Here is a 24,231-nt window from a genome sequence, read left to right as displayed (position 1 = left end):
TGTTTGGATATAATGACCATCGTTATGTTTGGAGGAAAAATGGGGAGGCTTGCAAGCTGAAGAACACCATCCCAACCCTGAAGCACGGGGGTGGCAGCATCATGTTGTGGGGGTGCTTTGCTGCGGGAGGGACTTGTGCACTTCACAAAATAGATGGCATCATGAGGGAGGAAAATGCTGTGGATATATTGAAGCATCATCTCAAGACATCAGTCAGGAAGTCAAAGCTTGGTCGCAAATGTGTCTTACAAATGGACCATGACCCCAAGCATACTTCCAAAGTTGTGGCAAAATGGCTTAAGGATAACAAAGTCAAGGTATTGGAGTGGCCATGACAAAGCCCTGACCTCAATCCCATAGAAAATTTGTGGGCAGAACTGAAAAAGCGTGTGCGAGCAAGGAGGCCTACAAACCTGACTCAGTTACACCAGGAGGAATGGGCAAAAATTCACCCAACTTATTGTGGGGAGGTTGTGGAAGGCTACCCAAAACGTTTGACCCAAGCTAAACATTTTAAAGGCAATGCTACCAAACTTCTGACCCACTGGGAATATGATGAAAGAAATAAAAGATTAAATAAATAATTCTCTACTATTGTTCTGACATTTCACATTCTTAAAATAAAGTGATCATTCTAACTGACCTAAGACAGGGAATTTTTACTAGGATTAAATGTCAGGAATTGTGATAAACTGAGTTTAAATGTATTTGGCTAAGGTGTATGTGAACTTTCGACTTCAACTGTATAGTACCAGTCAAAAGTTTGGACACACCTACTCATTCAAGGGTTTTCTTTATTTTTACTATTTTCTACATTGTAGAATAGTGGTGAAAACATCAACTATTAAATAACACACATGGAATCATGTAGTAACCAAAAAAGTGTTAAACAAATCAAAATAGATTTGAGATTTGAGATTCTTCAAATAGCCACCCTTTGCCTTGACAGCTTTGCATACTCTTGACGTTCTCTCAACCAGCCTCATAAGGAATGCTTATCCAACAGTCTTTAAGGAGTTCCTAATTATGCTGAGTACTTGTTGGCTGCTTTTCCTTCACTCTGCGCTCCAACTCATCCCAAACCATCTGAATTGGGTTGAAGGTGGGTGATTGTGGAGACCAGGTCAACTTATGCAGCACTCCATCACTCTACTTCTTAGCCAAATTGCCCTTACACAGCCTGGAGGTGTGTTGGGTCAGTGTCCTGTTGAAAAACAAATGATAGTCCCACTAAGCACAAACCAGATGGGATGGCGTATCGCTGCAGAATACTGTGGTAGCCATGCTGGTTAAGTGTGCATTGAATTCTAAATAAATCACTGACATTGTCACCATCAAACCACCCCCACGCCATCACACCTCCTCCTCCATGCTTCACGGTGGTAACCACACATGCGGAGATCATCCAGTCATTCACAAAGACATGGCGATTGGAACCAAAAATGTAAACTTTGGTCTCATCAGACCAAAGGACAGATTACCATTGGTCTAATGTCCATTGCTTGTGTTTCTTGGCCCAAGCAAGTCTCTTCTTCTTATTGGTTTCCTTTAGTTGTGGTTTCTTTGCAGCAATTCTACCATGAAGCCCTGATTCATGCAGTCTTTTCTGAACAGGTGATGTTGAGGTGTGCCCGTTACTTGAACTCTGAAGCATTTATTTAGGCTGCAATTTCTAAGGCTGGTAACTCTAATGAACTTATCCTGTGCAGCAGAGGTAACTCTGGGTCTTCCTTTCTTGTGGCGGTCCTCATGAGAGCCAGTTTCATCATAGCGCTTGATGGTTTTTGCGACTGCACTTGAAAAACTTTCAAAGTTCTTGAATTTGTCCACATTTCTCTTTTGCTTTTTTGAGCTGTTCTTGCCATAATATGGACTTAGTCTTTTAGCAAATAGGGCTATCTTCTGTATACCAACTCTAATCGTCCAAACTTTTGACTGAGAACCTTCCAGAAGGACAACCATCTCTTCAGCACATCACTAAATCAGGCCTTTATGGTAGAGTGGCCAGACGGAAGCCACTCCTCAGTAAAAGGCACATGACAGCCCGCTTGGAGTTGCCAAAAGGCACCTAAAGGATTCTCAGACAATGAGAAACTAGATGTTCTGGTCTGATGAAACCAACATTGAACTCTTTGGCCTGAATGCCAAGCATCACATCTGGAGGAAACCTGGCACCATCCCTACAGTGAAGCAAGGTGGTGGCAGCATCATGCTGTGGGGATATTTTTCAGCAGCAGGGACTGGGAGGCTAGTCAGAATTGAGGCAAAGATGAGCGGAGCAAAGTACAGAGAGATCCTTGATGAAAACCTGCTCCACAGTACTCAGGACCTCTGACTGTGTGCTTAGGACAACGACCCTAAGCACACAGCCAAGATAACGCAGGAGTGGCTTCGGGACAAATCTCTGAATGTCCTTTAGAGGCCCAGCCAGAGCCCAGACTTGAACCCGGATGAACATCTCTGGAGAGACCTGAAAATAGCTGTGCAGCGACGCTCCCCATCCAACCTGACCGACCCGGAGAGGATCTGCAGAGAAGAATGGGAGAAGCTCCCCAAATACAGGTATGCCAAGCTTGTATTGTCATACCCAAGAAGACTGAAGACTGTAATCGCTGCCAAAGGTGCTACAACAAATTACTTAGTAAAGGGTCTGAGTACTTATGTAAATGTGATATTTCACTTAATTATTTTTAATAAATTAGCAAAAATATCTGAACCTGTTTTTACTTTGTCATTATGGGGTATTGTGTGTAGATTTGATGGGGGAGAAAAAAAACAATTTAAAACATTTTTAAATAAGGCTGTAACGTAACAAGATTTGGAAAATGTCATGGGTCTGAATATTTTCGAATGCAATGTACATGTGTCAGGAATTGTTCAGTGACTGGCCAGTCTTCAGCGTGCTAAAGCACAGCCTAGCTCTCTTCTGCCCTCTGTTGGGTAAAATAAATGACCCCTCATTACCCTCACTCTCCTCTCCTAGGTCTGTGGCATCAGACATGGGCGAGCTCTCCTACCCGTCCAGCCCTAACCACCCCTCCCAGCCCCCCTCCGCCCCCCACCCCATCGACAGTGTCCCCCACCTCACCCAGACACCACAAACCCAGTCCTTAGACAGGGGTGGGTACCCCCGACCTAACCTCCCCTCTGGTGTAGTCGCTGGGGGAAGACATATCGCCTCTCTGGGGCGCACTCAGCACCCCCACGCACCCCCCGCCTCCTCTGAGGGGGGAGCACTCAATGGACCACGGCAGCAGTCAGTCAAGGACTACAGGGCATATGGGTAAGAACACCACATAGAAATAGAATCACCGAACACTAAATTGACTGTGAATGTCGATTCTAGGAATTCTAATTCTCGAAGCCTTTGTAATTCTAGAAGAATATCTTTGACACAACATTTCATTTGATTTGATTTGATTTTAGTTTTAAGAGGTTTGATTGAGCCAACAGATTTGCCCACTGTTGCCAATTCGTGTCTGATTGTGTTCTTTTTATCTCTCTCTCTCTGTCTTTCTCTTCCTCCTACCTTTAGCGGCCAGCCATCAGCCATCCCCGAGTACTTCACCCCCCCTGCCCCTCCCCCTCCCCCCCCCCCTCATCCCGTCCGCCCAGACTGCCTTCGACTCCACCTCGTCCTCCCCCATTCTTCCCCCCGGGGCCGTGGCGGTCTTGCCCCGCCCTTACAGTCCCTCCCCTACTCCCCCCGCCCCCCCTGCCAACTATGTCCCCTCCCCCTCTCACGCCCCCTCCGGTGCCCCTCCCGCTGCACCCCCTCCTCCCCCACCTGGTCTACCCCCCTCCCATATCCTGTCTCTGGCTCACGCCATTGGTGGAGAAGCTCCTGCCACCAGGAAGGGCCAGGTGCCGATGATTCCGATAAGCGACGCTCGCAGTGACCTGTTGGCTGCCATACGTAGAGGTGAGAAAGTTTGGGGGGGGGGGGGGGGGTGTGTCTGTGTGTGGGGGGGTGTGTTTGTGAATGTGTTTTTTTTTCTTGTTTAAGTTTGTTTTTGTGTGTGTGTGTGTGTGTGTGTGTGTGTGTGCTTAGGTGTGCTTCCGATCAGCAATGCTCGCAGTGAACTGCTGGCAGCCATACGCAGAGGTGAGACCGATAGAGGGTATGTGTGTGCGTGTGTGCATGGATACATGTGTATCCGCTTGTGAATGAGTACATTTAGCGTATGTGAAATGGCTAGCTAGTTTTCGGTGGTGTTGCATGATATACTGAAACTTCGGTACTTTGTTGATACTGGAACATGAAAACCGGCTCAGTACTAGAATTTCTGTTACTTTCGGTACTTATGTCAAATGTGTCACGTTGTATACTTATTTAGAGGATCAAGTCTGTCTATCAGCGCAGCGGATGTCCTTTATAGCGCCAGAGCACTGTGCCTGCTCCACTTACTCATTGCTAGCTCTAGCCTGTCCTGAGGAACCACTGCACTCACTGGGAGTCTGGACTGCATCATGTTGGTTCACCACTTATGCTGCACAGAATGTTATCACACTTGAATAATGCATCACGGCATGTAGAAATGTTGAAAATGTTTATTACTGTTCGCAAAACAATGTCTATAAAGGCTAGAACACTTTACAATGCAAGAAGTAACCGGTAACTTCCAGCGTTGTAGGCTAACTTTCCTTGCTAGCTTTGTTTGTCATAAAATGCAAACCATAATGTAAATTATACTGATTTCAAAGCTGATTGTCACCAAAAACTTTATTCATTCACATCGCCTCCCTCGCATCATTTCTCTACCTCCAACTGACTTGAGTGCATGTGCCTCTTAAATAACCTCAACACTGGGTCTTGAAGAGACACCGCACACTTTTATGAAATAAGAAATTGCTTCTTCTATAAGTCCCAAATGAATGGGACACAGATTTTGTCATCTGCAGGCCCTTGATTTACCCAGTTTATCAATAGAGATTTTACCATTCAAATAAATAAATTACCGTTATGTAGTAAGATTGATTGCAGAATTGTATAATTGGTGTATTAATGTGTACATAGTTGCCTGAAATATTGACATAAAAAAATTATAATGTAATGATATTGAACTCAAAAGATTACCAACGATTGAACAGAGCAGTAGCTGAGTTTCTGTTTATCTGTATCGAGTATCATGATGGTATTGAGTATCGTGATACTAAACCTGGTATCGGTATCGAAGTCAAAATTCTGGTATCGTGACAACACTAGTTAGCTGTGTGTTTGTATCTTCCCTTTTGTGATGAGACCTAGAAGAAGATCATTCCACTTAGAAGCTATGCTTTGGTGCACCGTAGGGTTGCAAAATTCCCAGGTTTTTCCAGAAATTCTGGTTGAAAGATTCACAGCATTGTGAGGGGGAAAAAACCTGGAAACTTTCTGAAAGTTACAGGGATTTTGCAACAGGTAAGGCTGCTTCTGTGGGTGACACGCTGTCCATGTGTTCAGAGGATCTCTGGTTCAAGCCCAGTGAGGGACAGGGACGGAAGCAATGCTGTTACACACACACAGCTTCATATGTATGCATCTATCTAACCCCTCACTCCCTCCTTCAAACCTTCCCTCCTTCCATCTCTCCAGGTATCCAGTTGAGGAAGGTCCAGGAACAGAGAGAGCAGGAAGCGAAGAGAGAGCCAGTTGGAAATGACGTGGCCACCATCCTATCACGTCGCATCGCCGTCGAGTACAGTGAATCAGATTCCGACTCCGGCGGGGAGGACAACGGGGAGTGGTCCGACTGAAATGGGTCAGCGGTCAATAGGTTAAGGGGGACAAGGGTTAGGGGTCAAGTGGAGGTGCTTGTGAGTAAAGGGTGTTCAAAACTTTATTCAAAATTATTGAATTAAATTTCTGTTGCCCACCACACACACACACAGACTTTAAAGGGATAGACCAACCCCCAACCTACCTAACTCCCCCACTCTAGCACATTGTTGTGTGCTTGAGTAGTATTGCTAAACCCACTACATGACTTCTACTCAAGCACTATAACACAGTCAATCAAGCAATGCTATAGTAGAGGACTACAGTACATACCAGTGTACAGTCGTGGCCAAAAGTTTTGACAATGACACAAATATTAATTTTCACAAAGTCTGCTGCCTCAGTTTGTATGATGGCAATTTGCATATACTCCAGAATGTTATGAAGAGTGATCAGATGAATTGCAATTAATTGCAAAGTCCCTCTTTGCCATGCAAATGAACTGAATCCCCCAAAAACATTTACACTGCATTTCAGCCCTGCCACAAAAGGACCAGCTGACATCATGTCAGTGATTCTCTCGTTAACACAGGTGTGAGTGTTGGAGGACAAGGCTGGAGATCACTCTGTCATGCTGATTGAGTTCGAATAACAAGACTGGAAGCTTCAAAAGGATGGTGGTGCTTGGAATCATTGTTCTTCCTCTGTAAACCATGGTTACCTGCAAGGAAACACGTGCCGCCATCATTGCTTTGCACAAAAAGGGCCTCACAGGCAAGGATATTGCTGCCAGTAAGATTGCACCTAAATCAACCATTTATCAGATCATCAAGATCTTCAAGGAGAGTGGTTCAATTGTTGTGAAGAAGGCTTCAGGGCGCCCAAGAAAGTCCAGCAAGCGCCAGGACCGTTTCCTAAAGTTGATTCAGCTGCGGGATCGGGGCACCACTAGTACAGAGCTTGCTCAGGAATGGCAGCAGGCAGGTGTGAGTGCATCTGCACGCACAGTGAGGCAAATACTTTTTTGGAGGATGGCCTGGTGTCAAGAAGGGCAGCAAAGAAGCCACTTCTCTCCAGGAAAAACATCAGGGACAGACTGATATTCTGCAAAAGTTACAGGGATTGGACTGCTGAGGACTGGGGTAAAGTCATTTTCTCTGATGAATCCCCTTTCCGATTGTTTGGGGCATCCGGAAAAAAATGCTTGTCTGGAGAAGACAAGGTGAGCGCTACCATCAGTCCTGTGCCATGCCAACAGTAAACCATCCTGAGACCATTCATGTGTGGGGTTGCTTCTCAGCCAAGGGAGTGGGCTCACTCACAATTTTGCCTAAGAATACAGCCATGAATAAAGAATGGTACCAATACATCCTCCGAGAGCAACTTCTCCCAACCATCCAGGAACAGTTTGGTGACGAACAATGCCTTTTCGGCTCGGGGAAAAAAACATCGATATTTTGGGTCCATGGCCAGGAAACTCCCCAGACCTTAATCCCATTGAGAACTTGTGGTCAATCCTCAAGAGGCGGGTGGACAAACAAAAACCCACAAATTCTGACAAACTCCAAGCATTGATTATGCAAGAATGGGCTGCCATCAGTCAGGATGTGGCCCAGAAGTTAATTGACAGCATGCCAGGATGGATTTCAGAGGTCTTGAAAAAGAAGTGTCAACACTGCAAATATTGACTCTTTGCATCAACTTCATGTAATTGTCAATAAAAGCCTTTGACACTTATGAAATGCTTGTAATTATACTTCTGTATTCCATAGTAACATCTGACAAAAATATCTAAAGACACTGAGGCAGCAGGTTTTGTGAAAATTAATATTTGTGTCATTCTCAAAACTTTTGGCCACGACTGTACAGTACAACACTACAACAATCTAGAACTCAACTTCACTTTGCTGAAGTAAACTAAATGAAATGGTCTGAAATGGAGGGAAGGGATTAATTGTAAATACATAGAGGAGCACAAGTGAGGAAGGGAGATGAAAGGTGGGTGACACATTCATGTTTTATTTGGTTATTCATTCAGTTATTTATTTTATATGGCACATAAATATGCAAATATGTACCCATAGTAACTAACACTAATCATTAGAAATGTCAGATAGTTGCCCTCGATAATGCTAATTTTAGAAGACAGACAGACAATGTTCCGGTGGATTGTCACTGCAACACATGAGGGGTGGGTGTGATGCACCCTGGGATACCATAGTGTGTGAAACTGCATAGGATCCCTCTTAACAACTCAACACAATCCACCTCCTCTCCACTTGTAAACAACAACAAACTCATAAAACAAAACCCAGCTCATAAAATAAAATACCAGTGTGCAGTGCTTTTAAATATGGCTTTACACTTTAACACAAGTTTTAAAATGAATGTTTTAAGATAACACTATAGGTTTGTATCAGCAACATTTACTCTATATGGGAGTGAACGGACATACTAGTTCAGTATGATGCAGTGAGTTGATGTATTTTCAAGTGCAAATTTTTTCAGGGCATGTGGAATTGTGGGTAATGAATTGTGTGTAATCAGTCTCAATATTTGACATGGTTCATTATATCTATACTCAAGCATCAGCTATTTGTTTGCTATATGAAGTAGCATTGTACAGCTGCCTAGCTAACTCATCTAACGTTACTCATGTTGTCTCAACAACGTTTAAACAACAATTCAAACCACTAGACTTTGCTGACTTTATTTGTTTGTTAATTCTGTATTTGTTAATTCTGTATTTGGTTTTAGTGCAGGGGTATCAAACTTCTGGCCCACGAGACAAATGTTCCCCCCGAAATGATTTAATGTGACCCCTAGGGCAAAATGAGTTTGCAACCAAACTATAATCAGGGATGATCCCTGATCATAAGGCTTTTAATAAGTACAGGTTTTAAAATGAAGAAAGAAAGACATTGAGAAAAGACACGCACTGAATATACTTTATTTTGCGTTGTTTCAACGTGACACGGGATAAGAAACAAATTAAAAAGGACATTGCACCTTTAAAATATATCCCAACTGAACATAAATACAGTATGAGTAAGTTGAATTATAAACACTGATCTTATGTCAGTTTTGTGGTTTTACCCCTAATGGTGAGGGTTGGGGATACTATGCTGATCCTACATAAGAACAACTGGAATGTGATAACAACAACAAAAAATAGCAACAAACATTGTAGTTTCATGACAACAAAGTTATAATTTGCATTCTAAACTAGAATGTCTTGGAACTATTAGTGCCAACATGGTAAATATACAACTTCTAAGGCCCAGTCTCAAATTATACCATATTCTCCATGGAATGCACTACTTTTGATTAAATACTACTTTGTACTAAAAGTAGTGCGCTAGCATATATGGAGGATAGGGTGTCATTAGTAGCCGAAGTCAATATAACTCAAACCAAGTCAATTTAACTCAGTATCTCTAAAGCTGTATATAACTAATATTCTGTGTTTTAAATGAAATTGTATAGAATTTTGGTAAGAAACTGCTTGTAAAGAATTTGGGTATCTAGATAGAGAGAAAAAATGTCTGTATTACACGAAACAAACTGTAGGCAAAGTATGCATGTATTAATAGCTAATAATAAATGTGAAGAATATTCTGACTGTGTAGCCTACTTATTGAATTATTTGAGGAGGGATGTGGTGGGGGAAGAAGTCTTCCTGCATTCTGACAAAGAAGAAATTAATAAATTATATATATATACACACAGTTGAAGTCGGAAGTTTACATACACTTATGTTGGAGTCATTAAAACTCGTTTTCCACAAATTTCTTGTTAACAAACTATAGTTTTGGCAAGTCGGTTAGGACATCTACTTTGTGCATGACAAGTATTTTTTCCAACAATTGTTTACAGTCAGATTATTTCACTTATAATTCACTGTATCACAATTCCAATGGTCAGAAGTTTACATACACGAAGTTGACTGTTCCTTTAAACAGCTTGGAAAATTCCAGAAAAGTATGTCATGGCTTTAGAAGCTTCTGACAGGCTAATTGACATCATTTGAGTCAATTGGAGGTATACCAGTGGATGGATTTCAAGACCTACCTTCAAACTCGGTGCCTCTTTGCTTGACATCATGGGAAAATCAAAAGAAATCAGCCAAGACCTCAGAAAAAAATTGCAGACCTCCACAAGTCTGGTTCATCCTTGGGAGAAATGTCCAAACGCCTGAAGGTACCACGTTCATCTATACAAACAATACTACGCAAGTATAAACACCATGGGACCACGCAGCCGTCATACCGCTCAGGATGGAGACGCGTTCCGTCTCCTAGAGATGAACGTACTTTGGTGCGAAAAGTGCAAATCAATCCCAGAACAACAGCAAAGGACCTTGTGAAGATCCTGGAGGAAATAGGTACAAAAGTATCTATATCCACAGTAAAACAAGTCCTATATCGACATAACCTGAAAGGCCGCTCAGCAAGGAAGAAGCCACTGCTCCAAAACCGCCATAAGAAAGCCACACCACGGTTTGCAACTGCACATGGGGACAAAGAAACACTGTTTCCATCAGTTGTTGCAATAATAAATTCACCTCTGTCAAACAGATACCATTTTTTGTTGATCTTTTAGAATATTTGTCTTATAGCTGATGTTTCCTTTACACATGTAGCAATGTTTTTTTGCAACATTGCTTTTATCGGATAAACCTGGTTCAATGGAAACCTGCCTATTTATAGATGTTTTTTGGCAGGCATGTCTTTCCAACATTACAACAGGGTTCAGTGGCTTCATCATCAAACATGGCCACATCTTCATCATCACAAAGAGTGAGAAATATGACACTGTCATTAAACAATAACCCACCTTTTTTTGTGCTATCAAGCAACAGGCCGCAAGATTCACATTGCGCCAGGTTTCTGTCTCTAGGTCATTTACTGCTTGTTTATACAGAGTTATCTTCTCAAATTCACACTCCTTAACACACAGATGATACCAATGCAACATGGGACACTGGGTCCTCATCACAATTTCTGAATTCCAGTGTTCAACTGCATGTTGGAGAGAAACTGGAGGGAGGGTTCACCTGGCCCTGGCCGACAGGCCAGCATTTCACAGACACAAATCATTCAGTGGAATGCAGGCTGTAGGTTTTATCACCAAAGCCATCATAAATCAATTGCCAGTGCCAAGCCCCAGAGGCCCAACTCAGTCCCACAGACACAGATGAGAGAGTACTTACAAACGTTTTATTTGATGCATAAAACAGTATTAAAACATAATCTTGCAGTTTTCCACCATACCTTCCATCATCCAAACAGGGTTCAGTGGCTTCATCATCCAAAAATGTCCACATCGTCTTTAACAGCGAGTCACCGATATTTTATAGTCTCCTCTTAATGTTTGTCATGAAAGGGGAGAAATATGTCACTGGATGTGTCCGAAATGGCACCCTATTCCCTACGTAGTGCGCTACTTTTGACCAGACTCCTATGGGCCCTCTTCGGGCGTCACTGTATTAACTCTAATGTCATGTCATAATAGTCTCTGCATCGTTGTGTTAACCCCGTCTGTGTCGCAATGGTTCGTTCCGGTTAAATTCCTGGAAGTACCCAGGTCCATTCTGAGATTAGGGGTTAGGAGGGGGGTCACTGATTAGTCATTTCCAGGGTTATTGAGTTGATCGCAGAAGGGTCATAAGGTGTGTGTGTGTGTGTGTGTGTGTGTGTGTGTGTGTGTGTGTGTGTGTGTGTGTGTGTGTGGCCCGTGACTCAGTGGTAAAGAGGTAGTGATATAATCACCACCTGTGCTATCTAGCATATAGAGGCGCTCCACACACATGCACACATACTCAAACACAAACAGCACCCTGCTACAGATGGAGGACTCACTCGAGAAAGTGGAGTGAGAGAAAGAGAAAGAAAAAGGGGAACGGGGAGAGGAGGGAAAGAGAACGGGGTATCTGCTGTGAAAGTGCGAGAAGAAAGAAAGAGTGTTGGTCGTGTGGGCGACGACTGCAAGAGAGAAAAAGAGGAGAGTTTACTGAGTTGCTGTGAAATTAATACTAATGTGTTGTGGGTTTGTCAGAGAGAGAGAGAAAGAGGGAGGGACATAGAGAGATGGACAAAGGTAGAGCTAGTGTGTGGGGTTGAATGGATTTGCGGATTACGTGGGAGGTGGATGTGCGTATTTCCCAGCCAGTATTTCCCAGCTCTGGCGTCTTCCTGCCTGTACCTGCACTTCCCTTATATGACCACAGGGGGGTAGTGAGAGAGATGGGGAGGGAGAGGTAGATGCATGTAAATAGAAGAGCGGGAGAAAGAGAGGTAGAGGTAGTCGGTGAATAATCTCGGGTTAACCCAGAACTAAAGTCTTGCGTAAATATTGGTTTAAAACCACAGAGTTACCGAAAACAGGAACTGCCTCCACTATTCCAGCACCATTTTAACTTCAACATTTCATCATCATCAAATCACCTCTGCTTAGTCTAATACAGTGACAACTGAAAGATACCAAAAACAATTTAGTCCAATCAACGTCAGCTTAATAGGATGTGGCTGTCCATGGTTCTGATTTCTGTGTGTGTGTGTGTGCAGAGAAACGCCAATGCCATCCTCTCTTTCATGTTGATGAAACGGTCTATCACTCTGTCATACAGTACACACTTTTATTTTTGGTTGTCCTAGGCTACCTGGCTAAAATGGTTGCTCGCTAGCCTAACTTTCATTCATGGGCAACATTAGCTAGTTAACATTAGCCTTCTACATCTAGCCAAATATTTAACTTCCAACCTGTCAGGCCAGGGGCACAACAATGTATGAATTAATGGTCGGATCAGAATCGCTGTCATAAACATTGGCCAGTACTGGAGAATTAAGTAAAACCACAAGTCCAAATCCATATCTCTATTCATGGCTAATTTAGGACAGGGAAAAATGTTGCTAGCTGGCTAGCTATCCACCGGAGGACAACAACCCAACGAGATGCAACAATTCTAGTTTTTCTGTCAATGATGTATGCTCTCAATCGGATTTGATAAGAGTGACGCAAAAATCCAAGCTGGCTTCCCTTTACACTTTTTTTTTTTGGTGCGCCAGGACCATTCACAGTTGAGCTCACTCAGTTAGTTCAACGCTGATTGGTTAATATTTTAGACTTTTTTTGTCAAGAGGCCAGATGCTCACTGGCTTCCCTTGCTTTTAGTGCTACGGGCAGCAGCATCAGATGGCCTACACGTAGAGAGACAAGATGGCGCTGTTTCGCTTGCTCAGATGCTTTCTCCTGTGAGATACATTCAGCCTCTTGCGAATTGAAGGACAATTATGAAACATAGAGAGACGAAAGATAAATTATTACTTGTTTTTATTTTTTTTTAATTTACAAATTTGGGGGAAGCCTGGTTTCCCTTGGCATCCATGAATACACGCCACTGGAAATTCTAGGTTTGGCACAACTTCTAAATGTTATGTTTGGAGAACGTGGATGAATCGTCTTATTCTGCAGTGAGACCGTGAGAGCTTGTTGCTAATTAGCCCCTACACCCTCGATCATTTTCACTCCTTCAGTTTTGGGACACTTGTGCATATGGAGGAGGCGCAAGTAAACGTGCAAATGGAGGGCCGAGGGGCGAGGGGAAGGGGGTCATTTGGGATTTAGCCTATGTCTGTCTGTGGGTGGATGGACCTGCCTGCCTGAGTATTTCCCAGCTCTGTAGCGTCTTCCTGCCTGTACCTGCACTTCCTTCATCTGGCCACAGGGGGGTACTGTTTCTCTCTGTAGGAGACCTCTGCAAATGTGAGTGAAGGAGTCTGGCTAGCGTAGGAATTCTCTCCCCATGTCCTCCTCTCTCCGCCTCGCTCCTAGCCTAGGTAGAGGTGTGTGTGTGTGTTGGTTTAGGTGTTCGTGCCGACAGTGCTGTCTCGGTCCTCTCCCCCAACCTTCTGTGTCACAATTTGTGGAGAGACAGAGCTGCACCACTCTGTAGTTAGCTATCACACATTAGTGTGTGTGTGTGTGTGTGTGTGTGTGTTTTTATTTGGTTTTACTATCTTTGTGGGGACCACAAGTCATTTCTCCAGTCCCCACAAGGAAAAAAGCTATTTTAGGCATAGGGGTTAGGTTTTGTGTTAGCGTTACAGTTAGGGTTAGTGTTAGGGGTTATGATTAGGGTTAAGGGTTAGGTAAAACAGGATTTTGAATGGGAATAGGGTTAGGGTTAACTGTTTGGTCCCCAAAAGGATAGTAAACCAAACGTGTGTGTGTGTGTGGTGTGTGTGTGTGCTTATATTACTTTTCCTGTGGCGTGGCTACCGGAAATCCCCAAAGTCCCCACAGGGATAGTAAAACAAGGAACATTTTCCCTCGTGGGGACATTTCCTAGGTACCCTATATACTAGGGAATAGTATGCCATTTGGGATATAACCAGTGAGAGTTTTGCTATATTTTATTACCAGACCTTTTAATACTCAGTGTACACACACACACACACACACACACACAGGATTTTGCTGTCCTTAGCTCTATTCCGTTTCTTTTCATCCCAAAAAACTCCCTAGTCCTTGCCGATGACAAGGATACCCATAAGATGATGCCCCATGCGTGAAAATATGAATTAAGGTACTCAGTGATGTGTAGTGTTGGATTTGCCCCAAACATAACTCTTTGTATTCAGGACTAGGGCTGTTATGGTGACCATATTACCGCCACACCGGTGGTCACGAGTCACGATGGCAGTCAAATTCCATGTGACCATTTAGTCATGGTAATTAGGCTTCTCCAAGCTCTGATGCTGCTCATGGTCATTAGTAGTCTGCCAAACATGCTGACTGCCTGGTACTCCGCACTCTATTGTCCATCTAATCACTCTGACTTTCCCTCAAATAATTTGGAGAAAATATCCTTTCTATTTTATTCAGCTATGTTCAATTGCATTCTTCATACTATAAAGTAATAAAAAATAGTGCCACTGAATTCTAAGCAAATCTTGTCTGCTAAATGAGCAAGTGTAGTCCACAGCCATATGGCATAGCCAGGTCAGGGCCTAACATAAGGACAACCCAGAGTATGCTATTCTGTTCTTCTTAAATATACACATTTTTCTTAATTTCATGTTTATAAATAATGGGTTCATTGTGATGGTGTAGGCTATATTAGATGGATTTATTAGACTTATTAATATGTAGATGTTCCAAAGGTCTGCATCAGTGGCTTGTAGGCTATGCGTGCAAGCCAGGAAATGCTAAATGTGTTTATGTTAATAAACGGTCAATTACCGTGAGACCGGCAGTTATTTGCTTGACAATCACCGGCTGACAAAATGGCATGACCACCACAGCCCTACTAAGGACAGAGAGTTCCTTTCTTTGACACATTTTTAGAAGTTTTACTTTAGTGCCTTATTCAAACAGGATGCATGTTTTGGAATATTTTGTACAGGCTTCCTTCTTTTCACTCTGTCATTTAGGTTATTATTGTTTAGTAACTATGTTGTTGATCCGTCCTCAGTTTTCTCCTATCACAGCCATTAAACTCAGTAACTGTTTTAAAGTCACCATTGGTCTTATGATGAAATCCTTCAGTGGTTTCCTTCCTCTCCGGCAACTGAGTTAGGAAGGACACCTGTATGTTTGTAGTGACTGGGTGTATTGTTACAACATCCAAAGTGTAATTAATAACTTCACCATGCTCAAAGGGATATTTAGTGTCTGCTTTTTTTTTTACCAATCGGCACCCTTCTTTGCGAGGAATTAGAAAACTCCCTGGTCTTTTGGTTGAATCTGTGTTTCAAATTCACTGCTCGACTGAGGGACCTTACAGATAATTAATTGTATGTGTGGGGTATAGAGATGAGGTAGTCATTCAAAAATCATGTTCAACGCTCATTGCACACAGATTGAGTCCATGCAACCTATATGCAACCTATTATGTGACTTGTTAAGCAAATTTTTACTCCTGAATGTATTTAGGCTTGCCATAACAAAGGGGTTGAATACTTATTGACTGAAGACATTTCAGCTTTTCATTTGTAATTTATTTCTAAACATTTCTAAAACATTATTACACTTTGACATGATGGGATATTGTGTGTAGGCCAGTAACACAAAATCAAAAACTCAAGGGGTGTGAAAACTTTCTGAAGGCACAGTATATCATCATCACTCGTAGGACATGCTCAGAGACACGTAGGCACATATCACACACATACTCTCTCACACATACACAGACACACACAAGATATTCTACACGATCTGCACACACACACGCACTCGACCCAACAGACAGTGACACATGCAAGAGAGCAAAGCACACAAAAATAATTTAGCTTCTTTCATCTGTATCAGTTTATTTGGCAAATTACTCTCACTTGTTTTTTTCTTTTCGATTTCTTGAATTTATTTGCAATAGGAAAAATAAATCATTTGTCGGCAATATTAGTATTATTATACATTCAACACTTATAGTGCAATGTGTAACTTGTCTCGCTCATATTGTGCATCCCAAATGGCATCCTATTACCTATGTAGTGCACTACTTTTGACCAGGGCCCATAAAGCTCTGGTCAAAAGTAGTGCAGTATATAAGGAATAGGGTGCCATTTGGAAGACAACCATGAAGTGCATTGTACTTTGTCATCATCACATTGATATTTCACAATACAAAGAAGAAAATAAAAACATGATTCGGGCTGTGTCACAAATGACTCCCTATTCCCCACATAGTCTAATACTTTTGTTAAAAAGTAGTGCACTTTATAGAGCTTGCCATCCATTGCTAAAGGGAAAATGAATGGGAAAAGAATAGCGGTTTTGGATAAACGCCGAAAATAAGGTCTCAGGTTAACACAGGCTTAGGAAATGTTATACGTTTCGTTCCATGAGATAACATCAGTCAGTTAATATGACCTTTATGAATTTTGAAGCCTTTATGTGCTTTTTTTGTTACATAAAAGCTTAAAAATTCACAAAAAGTGACGTTAGCTGATGAAAATGATTCTCATAGAACCTAAGATATAAGATCTAAGCCTGTGTTTACCACAGACCATATTTTCAGCATTTATCCAAAACGCCATTAATTTACCCATAGGCTTTGTCCCTCGCGGAGTTGGTGCCTACAAAAAGACGCCATTTTACTATTGCTCTCTATTGGAGATAGGGAGTCATTTGGGACATAGCCAGTAAGAACAACAACAAGATGTTAGCTCTGTTACATCACAGTATCATCAGCCAATCACATCCTTTGCTCAGGGCCCGACTTCCTTAGTCTATGAGGGACAAATCCTAACTTCCACTTACATAAGTTGCATTTTCACTTAGTCACCGGTTGACATCAATGCATGACTAAGTGAAAACTTATGGAAGTTAGGATTCACCCCAAGAAACAACGATAATGCACCATAAACACTGTTTAATCTGTGAAGGCCATACATGGTCCCAGTGAAGTTTAGCTCTCAGGTACTGCTATAGACAATATCTTAGTGAAAGGGGTGACAGGGAGAGAAAATAGCCCAACATTACATTTTAAAATGTTCTAACGTTTTCATGAATGGGATTTATAACGCTTCTCCAAGTGCTGAAAGCGCTTCACACACACACATTTTCTCATAAGTGCAGGTGGCTTAGGTTTAGTGGGGTTCTTTTGTAAAGCAGCAAAAGCATTCGAAACAGAATCCAGCTTTACATTATTCTCAGATCTGTCAGAGAGAAAGAAGGAAGGAGAGAGGAGGAAGAGAAAGGCAGGAGGGCTAGGCATGAAGGAGAGAGGGGGGGAGGGAGAGGGGGACAGAGAGAGACGCTTCTTGTCTAATGGAGCAATGAGAGGATTTTCAAGTTGCTCAGGGGGTAAACATCGCTTTCAGCTTGCTATTTATAGTTTGGAGACAGATTTATTCTGGGTAGGATTTGTGAAATGTTACAGAGAGAGGAGCCCAGTCTGACATGGCACCTTAGTCCCAAGGTAGTGCACTACTTTGGCCCCTATTCCCTATGTATTGCACTACTTTTGCACCCTATTCCCTATATAGTGCACTATGTTGGCACCCTATTTCCTATGTAGTGCACTACTTTTGACTAGAGCCCTATGTGGGTCCTGATCAAATGGAGTGCACTATATAGGGATTAGTGTTCAATTTGGGAAACAGGCAGAAAGTGTCTTTGAAATGACCTTTTCCTCTCTTCTCTTCTCAGCAATGACGTCACCTGTAACCAGATAGACAGTGTGACGTTCATTGCTGCTTCCCCCCCTTTTTTCTTCTTCTTTTTATGTAAGTCCATCTTGCTTTTTCTGTTCTCTGTATAATGGGTCAATAAAGATTGTATTGTTTCTTAATTAGACCTATTTAGAGTGATTATTGATATGTCTTTTTTGGCACGTTAATGTGCTCTCAGAATGGCACGTTAATGTGTCTGCTCTACTCTGGTGAATATTGCCTATGAGTTTAGGTTCCTCCTATATTCCACATTGTTATTCACAGAGCACTGATAAATATACTCTTTCTTGGCAATTCTTGCTGCCACAAAGGTCCTCGATTGCAGTTTTTCTTAACTCATATTTAGCTCATATTTTCAAGGTAATTTTTCAGTGCTCTCTTCTCCTATGGTTAGGTAGGGATTGGGGTGGGGTAAGCTGATCCCAGATCAGTTTGGTTTTAGTGCTCTTGTCTTTTATATAGCATCTCTACACAAGATCAAACGTGATAGGCTGTAATGTTTTTTCATGGCTGGTGATAGGCTATCATGTTATTTCATAGCTCGTGATAGGCTGTCGTGTTTTTTCATAGCTCGTGAATGCATTTACCTTGAAATACATGAGACAAACACATACATGATCAATACATGTAATACATCAACCAAAATAAGACACCGGTAATAGGTAAGAAATATGGCACTTTTTAGCATAATTCAACACACATTGTTTCAAGAAAATTATTTTGACCATTGATAATACGAACACACACACACACACACACAAGTCGCACACACTGTAACAACCATGTTTGTTTAAACTCATGCCCTGACGACGAATATAAAAATATACGTTTCTGTACAGCATTGCATAAGAAAAATAACCACACTCCTTTTCCCTCCTGAAGAGATTGTGTTGAGCCTATAGAAATATAATGAATATAATCTATTTCACTCATGTCTGCACGGCCAGGCACAACTCCAACACCATCATTAAGTTTGCAGATGACACAACAATGGTAGGCCTGATCAGCGACGAGACAGTCTATAGGGAGGAGGTCAGAGACCTGGCTGTGTGGTGCCAGGACAACAACCTCTCCCCCAAAATGATCAAGAAAAAGGAGATGATTGTGGACTACAGGAAAAAGAGGACCGAGCACACCCCCATTCTCATTGACTGGGCTGCAGTGTAGCAGGTTGAGAGCTTCAAGTTCCTTGGTTTCCACATCAACAACAAACTAACATGGTCCAATAACACCAAGACAGTCGTGAAGAGGGCACGCCAAAACCTATTCCCCCTCAGGAGACTGAAAAGATTTGGCATGAGTCCTCAGATCCTCAACAGGTTCTACAGCTGCACCATCGAGAGTATCCTGACTGGTTGCATCACTGCCTGGTATGGCAACTGCTCGGCCTCCGACCGAAAGGCACTACAGAGGGTAGTACAAACGGCCCAGTACATCCATGGGGCCAAGCTTCCTGCCATCCGGGACCTCTATACCAGGCGGTGTCAGAGGAAGGCCCTAAAAAGTGTCAAAGACTCCAGCCACCCTAGTCATAGACTGTTTTCTCTGCTACTGCACGGCAAGCGGTACCGGAGCGCCAAGTCTAGGTCCAAGAGGCTTCTAAACAGCTTCTACCCCCAAGCCGTAAGACTCCTGAACATCTATGGCTCAAATGGCTACCCAGATTATTTGCATTGCCCCCCCCCCCCTTACACCGTTGCTATTCTCTGTTATTATCTATGCATAGTCACTTTAATAACTCTACCTATATTAACTACCGGTGCACATTGACTCTGTACCAATACCACCCTGTATATAGTCTCGCTATTGTTATTTTACTGCTGCTCTTTAATTACTTTTTACTTTTATTTCTTATTTTTCTGTATTTTTTTTAACTGCATTGTTAGGGGCTCGTAAGTAAGCATTTCACAGTAAGGTCTACACCTGTTGTATTCAGCGCATGTGACTAATACAATTTGATTTGATTATAAAGGTATGCCTACAGCAGTATGTATGGCCCATCTTGATGTGTTTATGCATAAGTGAGTGAAGCTTTTATCCCGGAGGGCCACAGTGTCTGCTGTAGTTTTCATTCCTCAGTTAATTGACCAATTAACAAATTAGCATCACTGATTGGCTATAAAGTGCTCACACATGGTTTCCCATGTGTAAATAAAGACACTAATTTAAAGTCAAGGATGAGGATCAGCTGGGTCGTGATCATTAGGTACCAAATGGAAGAAAATGGACTGAAACTAGAAGGAACTGCCTGGACTTTTCCAACAAGAAACACTTTCATTTTCTTTTGCAAAGGGTTTTATAACGTCTTCCGTTGCGTGCTCAAATGAACAGGCCACAGGTGTGATGCAGCCCTCCAGGAAAGGAGCCTGACCATCTCCTGTTTACAGTGTCTGTTTTTTGTTTCATCACATTACAATACAGTATTAGCAATATGAACCAGGGAGTGACAGACACACACACACACACGGTGCTAGGTAGTCCCACCCCCGTTCTACAGGCATGACAGAGTGGTATATTCACAAATGGGATTCAATGACATCAGAGGACGCACCTCACATAAGAACACAGAGTTTTGAGTGTTCACCACAGTGGTTACACACGTTTCCATCAGAGAGTGACCAGGGGTGTATTCATTAATCAGAAACGGTAAAATGTCTTGCAACAAAAACAAATTAAAGTTGGTCTCTCCCCGTTTGCTTCTGCTTCCGTTTGGTTCTGTTTAGTTCTTAGTTAATACACCCCGAGAGAGGAGTACACAGCAGACCCCAATATACATCTGTTGTCTTGTGCATTTAAAGGCTGACACAAGCAGGTTATACATATCTTGATTTATAATCAGTCATATGGTGGTCAAAACTTATGTTTTTTGTTGATATATGCTAACCAATATTTATGTATTTTTGATTGTTGAAAGTTTAAGGTAGTGAGAGTTTGATTTGAATGGATTCTCTCTGCCATTAGGTCCAGTTAACACTCTCTCGATTGTAGCTAGCAGTGCACTACTTTACAGCTCTGGTCAAAAGTGCATAAGGAATAGGGTGCAATTTGGGACACAGGCTAACCGCGAAAGCATGTGATTGTTTTTGGTCGTCAATCCCGCTGAATAGAAAACAATATAAAAAAACACCACTTTACAATGTAGAAAAATTCCATTATCATTTTATAAAGAAGTTCTCTAGTCCTGTATGTGTGCCATTTTGAGAGTTGTTTGTTATATTTTTGTTATTTGTTTTGATACGTTTTCTTTTTAGTAAAAGCGTTGAATCGTGTAATACACTTGAATAGTGACGGTGACTCATTGACAATATACAAATCTTTCAGTACAATTTGCCTTCATTTAGTAATTTTTAAACACCATGCTCTATAGGCTAAACTCTTACCCTCATAATACAGCCAGCTCTCCATTGACCTATAGAGAGACCCAATGGCTGGCACATCTCACAGGCCACAGTAGTCTTTTACAATTGTTGTTGTTTTTACAGTACAGTGGATACAGTTGCAAAATCGTAGTTGTGAGATGACAAACAAACATGTTTGCTAATCAGAAAGACTTTTAAGAAAGTGTCATCTCGATTTCTGTTTAATTTGGAGTTAGGGGCTACATCCTAATAGTATTAATTTGCTTCCTCTCCTTGTCTCTTCACCTTAATGTAGCAAGTCTTTTCACATAAGCTCCAGTATCAGAAGTCATGGAGGGAGAAGGACATCTGGTTTCTTTACAGTTTGGGCTACATCTTAATAGTCTTAATTCGCTTCCTCTCCGTCTCCTCTCCTTACTAACCACCTATCCATTGACTTTCACCTATCCGAGGTTGTGTAGGAAAGGCGACAATGAAAGGAAGCCATTTCAAGGTATTATGACACAGTATTACTAACCTACAATCTTACCACACCGCTATCACCATCACTAAGGGCCTATGTATATCAGTGGGTTAGCCTACAACTACAAGCTACCCTTTCATGAGAAACTAACCTCAGTATAGTGTGTGTGTGTGTGTGTGTGTGTGTGTGAGAAACTATCGATGTGTGAACACGGATCACATTATCCTACCGCCTCACCTATCAAAGTGAACCGGGGGACCGTTGAGCACAGGGCGGGACTAAAGATGGGGAAAGCTAAACTTGATGCAAATCCTCCGCCACATTGCGGCGTGAGTGACCCCGCTTCCAGCTCACTGTAACTTCCGGCCCCTACTGGATTGGGTGACAATGGCTGTTGATACCTAGCACTACCGAGCATGCTTGCTAGCTTGTTAGCACCCACATCAGGGTGAAGCTAGCGTGGCTAGGCGAGTTACATCTTGTATAGTGTATCTTGGTCGTTATTAACCCGCTGCACCATTGATCCTTCCCGAGGCTGGCTATGACACGTCAGCTTCCCTCTATTGCAGACATCCAGAGCTGCAGAGCCGAGAGGGAGCATGTGATTTGAAACTTGTGTAGAGACCTAGATATGGAGAGGGGAAATGAGGGGTGTATATAGGCCAATAACATTATGAATATGGAACCTAGAGCCTATGTAACAGAATGTTGGTTTTGTGTTTCAGGAAATGTTCTGGTGTTCTGTTGTTGTCTAGTGCTCTGTCGTCCATGCATCGCCATCTTATTGATAGACACCCTATCGGATTTGGATCGATGTCTGTTCATCTGACATGATGAATAATCAATATACTGTTTACATTGTCAGTTGACAGATGGATGTTGATCAATCACTATTGTTTAACTTGTCTGCCTGAATCAAGGGTTTTAAACCTACATATACTAAGTTTTCAATAGGCCTAGTTTAAATTCAAATTTAACTCCATTAATGATATCAAATAATACATTTCATTCAGATGTATATTAATTGTTATGATTGCATGTCACACTATTCTATTAAGCTAACTGATAGATATGACAGACAAACATATCTCCAACGGTCATCTACATCTGCTATCATTTAGAATCCGTCGCAACATTTAGAATGGTAGAACCCATCACGTCATTACGGAACCCGACCAAAGCTCCTGCGAACATGAGCCGTCGGCTGTGACACACACATATTGTCATCTCTCTCTCTCTCTGTCTGCCTGGGAAGATCCTGTTAATCTAAAAATCATGGGCCTGTGCTCCCTCTTTCTCTCAACGCCAGGGCTGTTTTATAATGCATTATTAAACCCTACAACATATGGGCTGTGTGAAAACAATGGTCTGAATAGCTGGCTCCAAGGGTAGAATATCCCTTGGCTTAGACATGAATCGAGGATCAGATTACACTTCCTGAATTCTAACTTTAACCAATAAATGGGAAAACACAAAACTGACCTTACATCAGTGGCTAGTAGGGACTATGAGCGTTGGCTCCCCGGTCGCTATCCATGGTGCTGAAATTAGATCTCGGTGCTTGGTGATAGTGGCTTGATTTGCTAGGCGAAGTCCATGGTGCTGAAACGGGTTTCGAATGTTTTAGATGCATTTCTCGCCATGATAATAACCATAGAAAATTTAGATTTCTAGGAATTCTAGTACTGTTATTCTATTTTTATACCTCCTGAATGTAGGTTTGTTTAATGGTTTGTTTTGTGTTGATAGCAATGGGGAACAAGGGAATGTTTTAAAATGTTGGGCTTTTCTAAAAATGTATGTTTTTTCTTTATTAAGGTTAAACATGAATCAAACTTCATATTGGCTTTGTTTGCTTGTTTGTGTAGCCTTGTGACTTGGTTCTAACTTATTATTTTGGTTCTAAATTGTTATTGGTGCTCTAATGCCGGTTATAGTCATAATTTGCAACACGATCCTTGGGGCATGACAGTTTAAGCAGGATAGTTTAAAGCTAGAATCCTTAAATAAAACAATGACAATGTATGACAGTTGATACATGCTCATGAGGCATTTATAAGTTCTATTCTTCAATAACCAATGGGTATATATCAGTAATTTGTTAAGCCCAAAAATGGATGTAGCAACTAAGCAGTCTAGCTTTAAAGAAGCTCTCAAATGACACCTCACTGAAAACCTCAAGGTTGTAGTACCCTAACCTAACACACATTACCATAGTTGGCTAGTTTGCTCATCATAACTGAGTTAGCTCATCTTGTGTTTATGAAGACTCCTTATCTTCCAACCAACTCCTACTAGGCTCTCTACTACTCATGCTCACCTTCTGAGCTAGAAGCATTGTAGAGGCCTATAAGTGTTTCATCTTAGCCCCACACACAGTCACAGTCCACTACTACCATCTCTATCCAGTGGGCTTGGTTAGGGCTAGGCCCAGGGTAATGCATCCCAGACCTTCTCAGTCCAGTCCATGCCTCCTCAACGTATGACTAGGGGGAGCCACACCCGCCACCCAACACTGGTCTCAGCCCTAGGCAG

The 24,231-nt window shown here is 42.1% G+C and overlaps 1 protein-coding gene across 1 annotated transcript in view; it reads left to right on the top strand.

Moving 5' to 3' along the window:
* Positions 1-6,094, top strand: part of LOC115198604 (wiskott-Aldrich syndrome protein family member 3) — a 67,523-nt gene extending 61,429 nt beyond the window's left edge. Inside the window, 4 exon segments of the mRNA XM_075074289.1 lie at positions 2,984-3,283; positions 3,536-3,587; positions 3,589-3,922; positions 5,576-6,094. Of these exon segments, the coding sequence (XP_074930390.1) occupies positions 2,984-3,283; positions 3,536-3,587; positions 3,589-3,922; positions 5,576-5,736 (847 nt within the window). The 3' untranslated portion in view covers positions 5,737-6,094.
* Positions 6,095-24,231: the final 18,137 nt, after the last annotated feature.

Source organism: Salmo trutta, chromosome 8, assembly GCF_901001165.1.
Source record: "Salmo trutta chromosome 8, fSalTru1.1, whole genome shotgun sequence".
NCBI classification, from domain to species: Eukaryota; Metazoa; Chordata; class Actinopteri; order Salmoniformes; family Salmonidae; genus Salmo; species Salmo trutta.
This window is presented reverse-complemented; position numbering and strand designations above follow the sequence as displayed.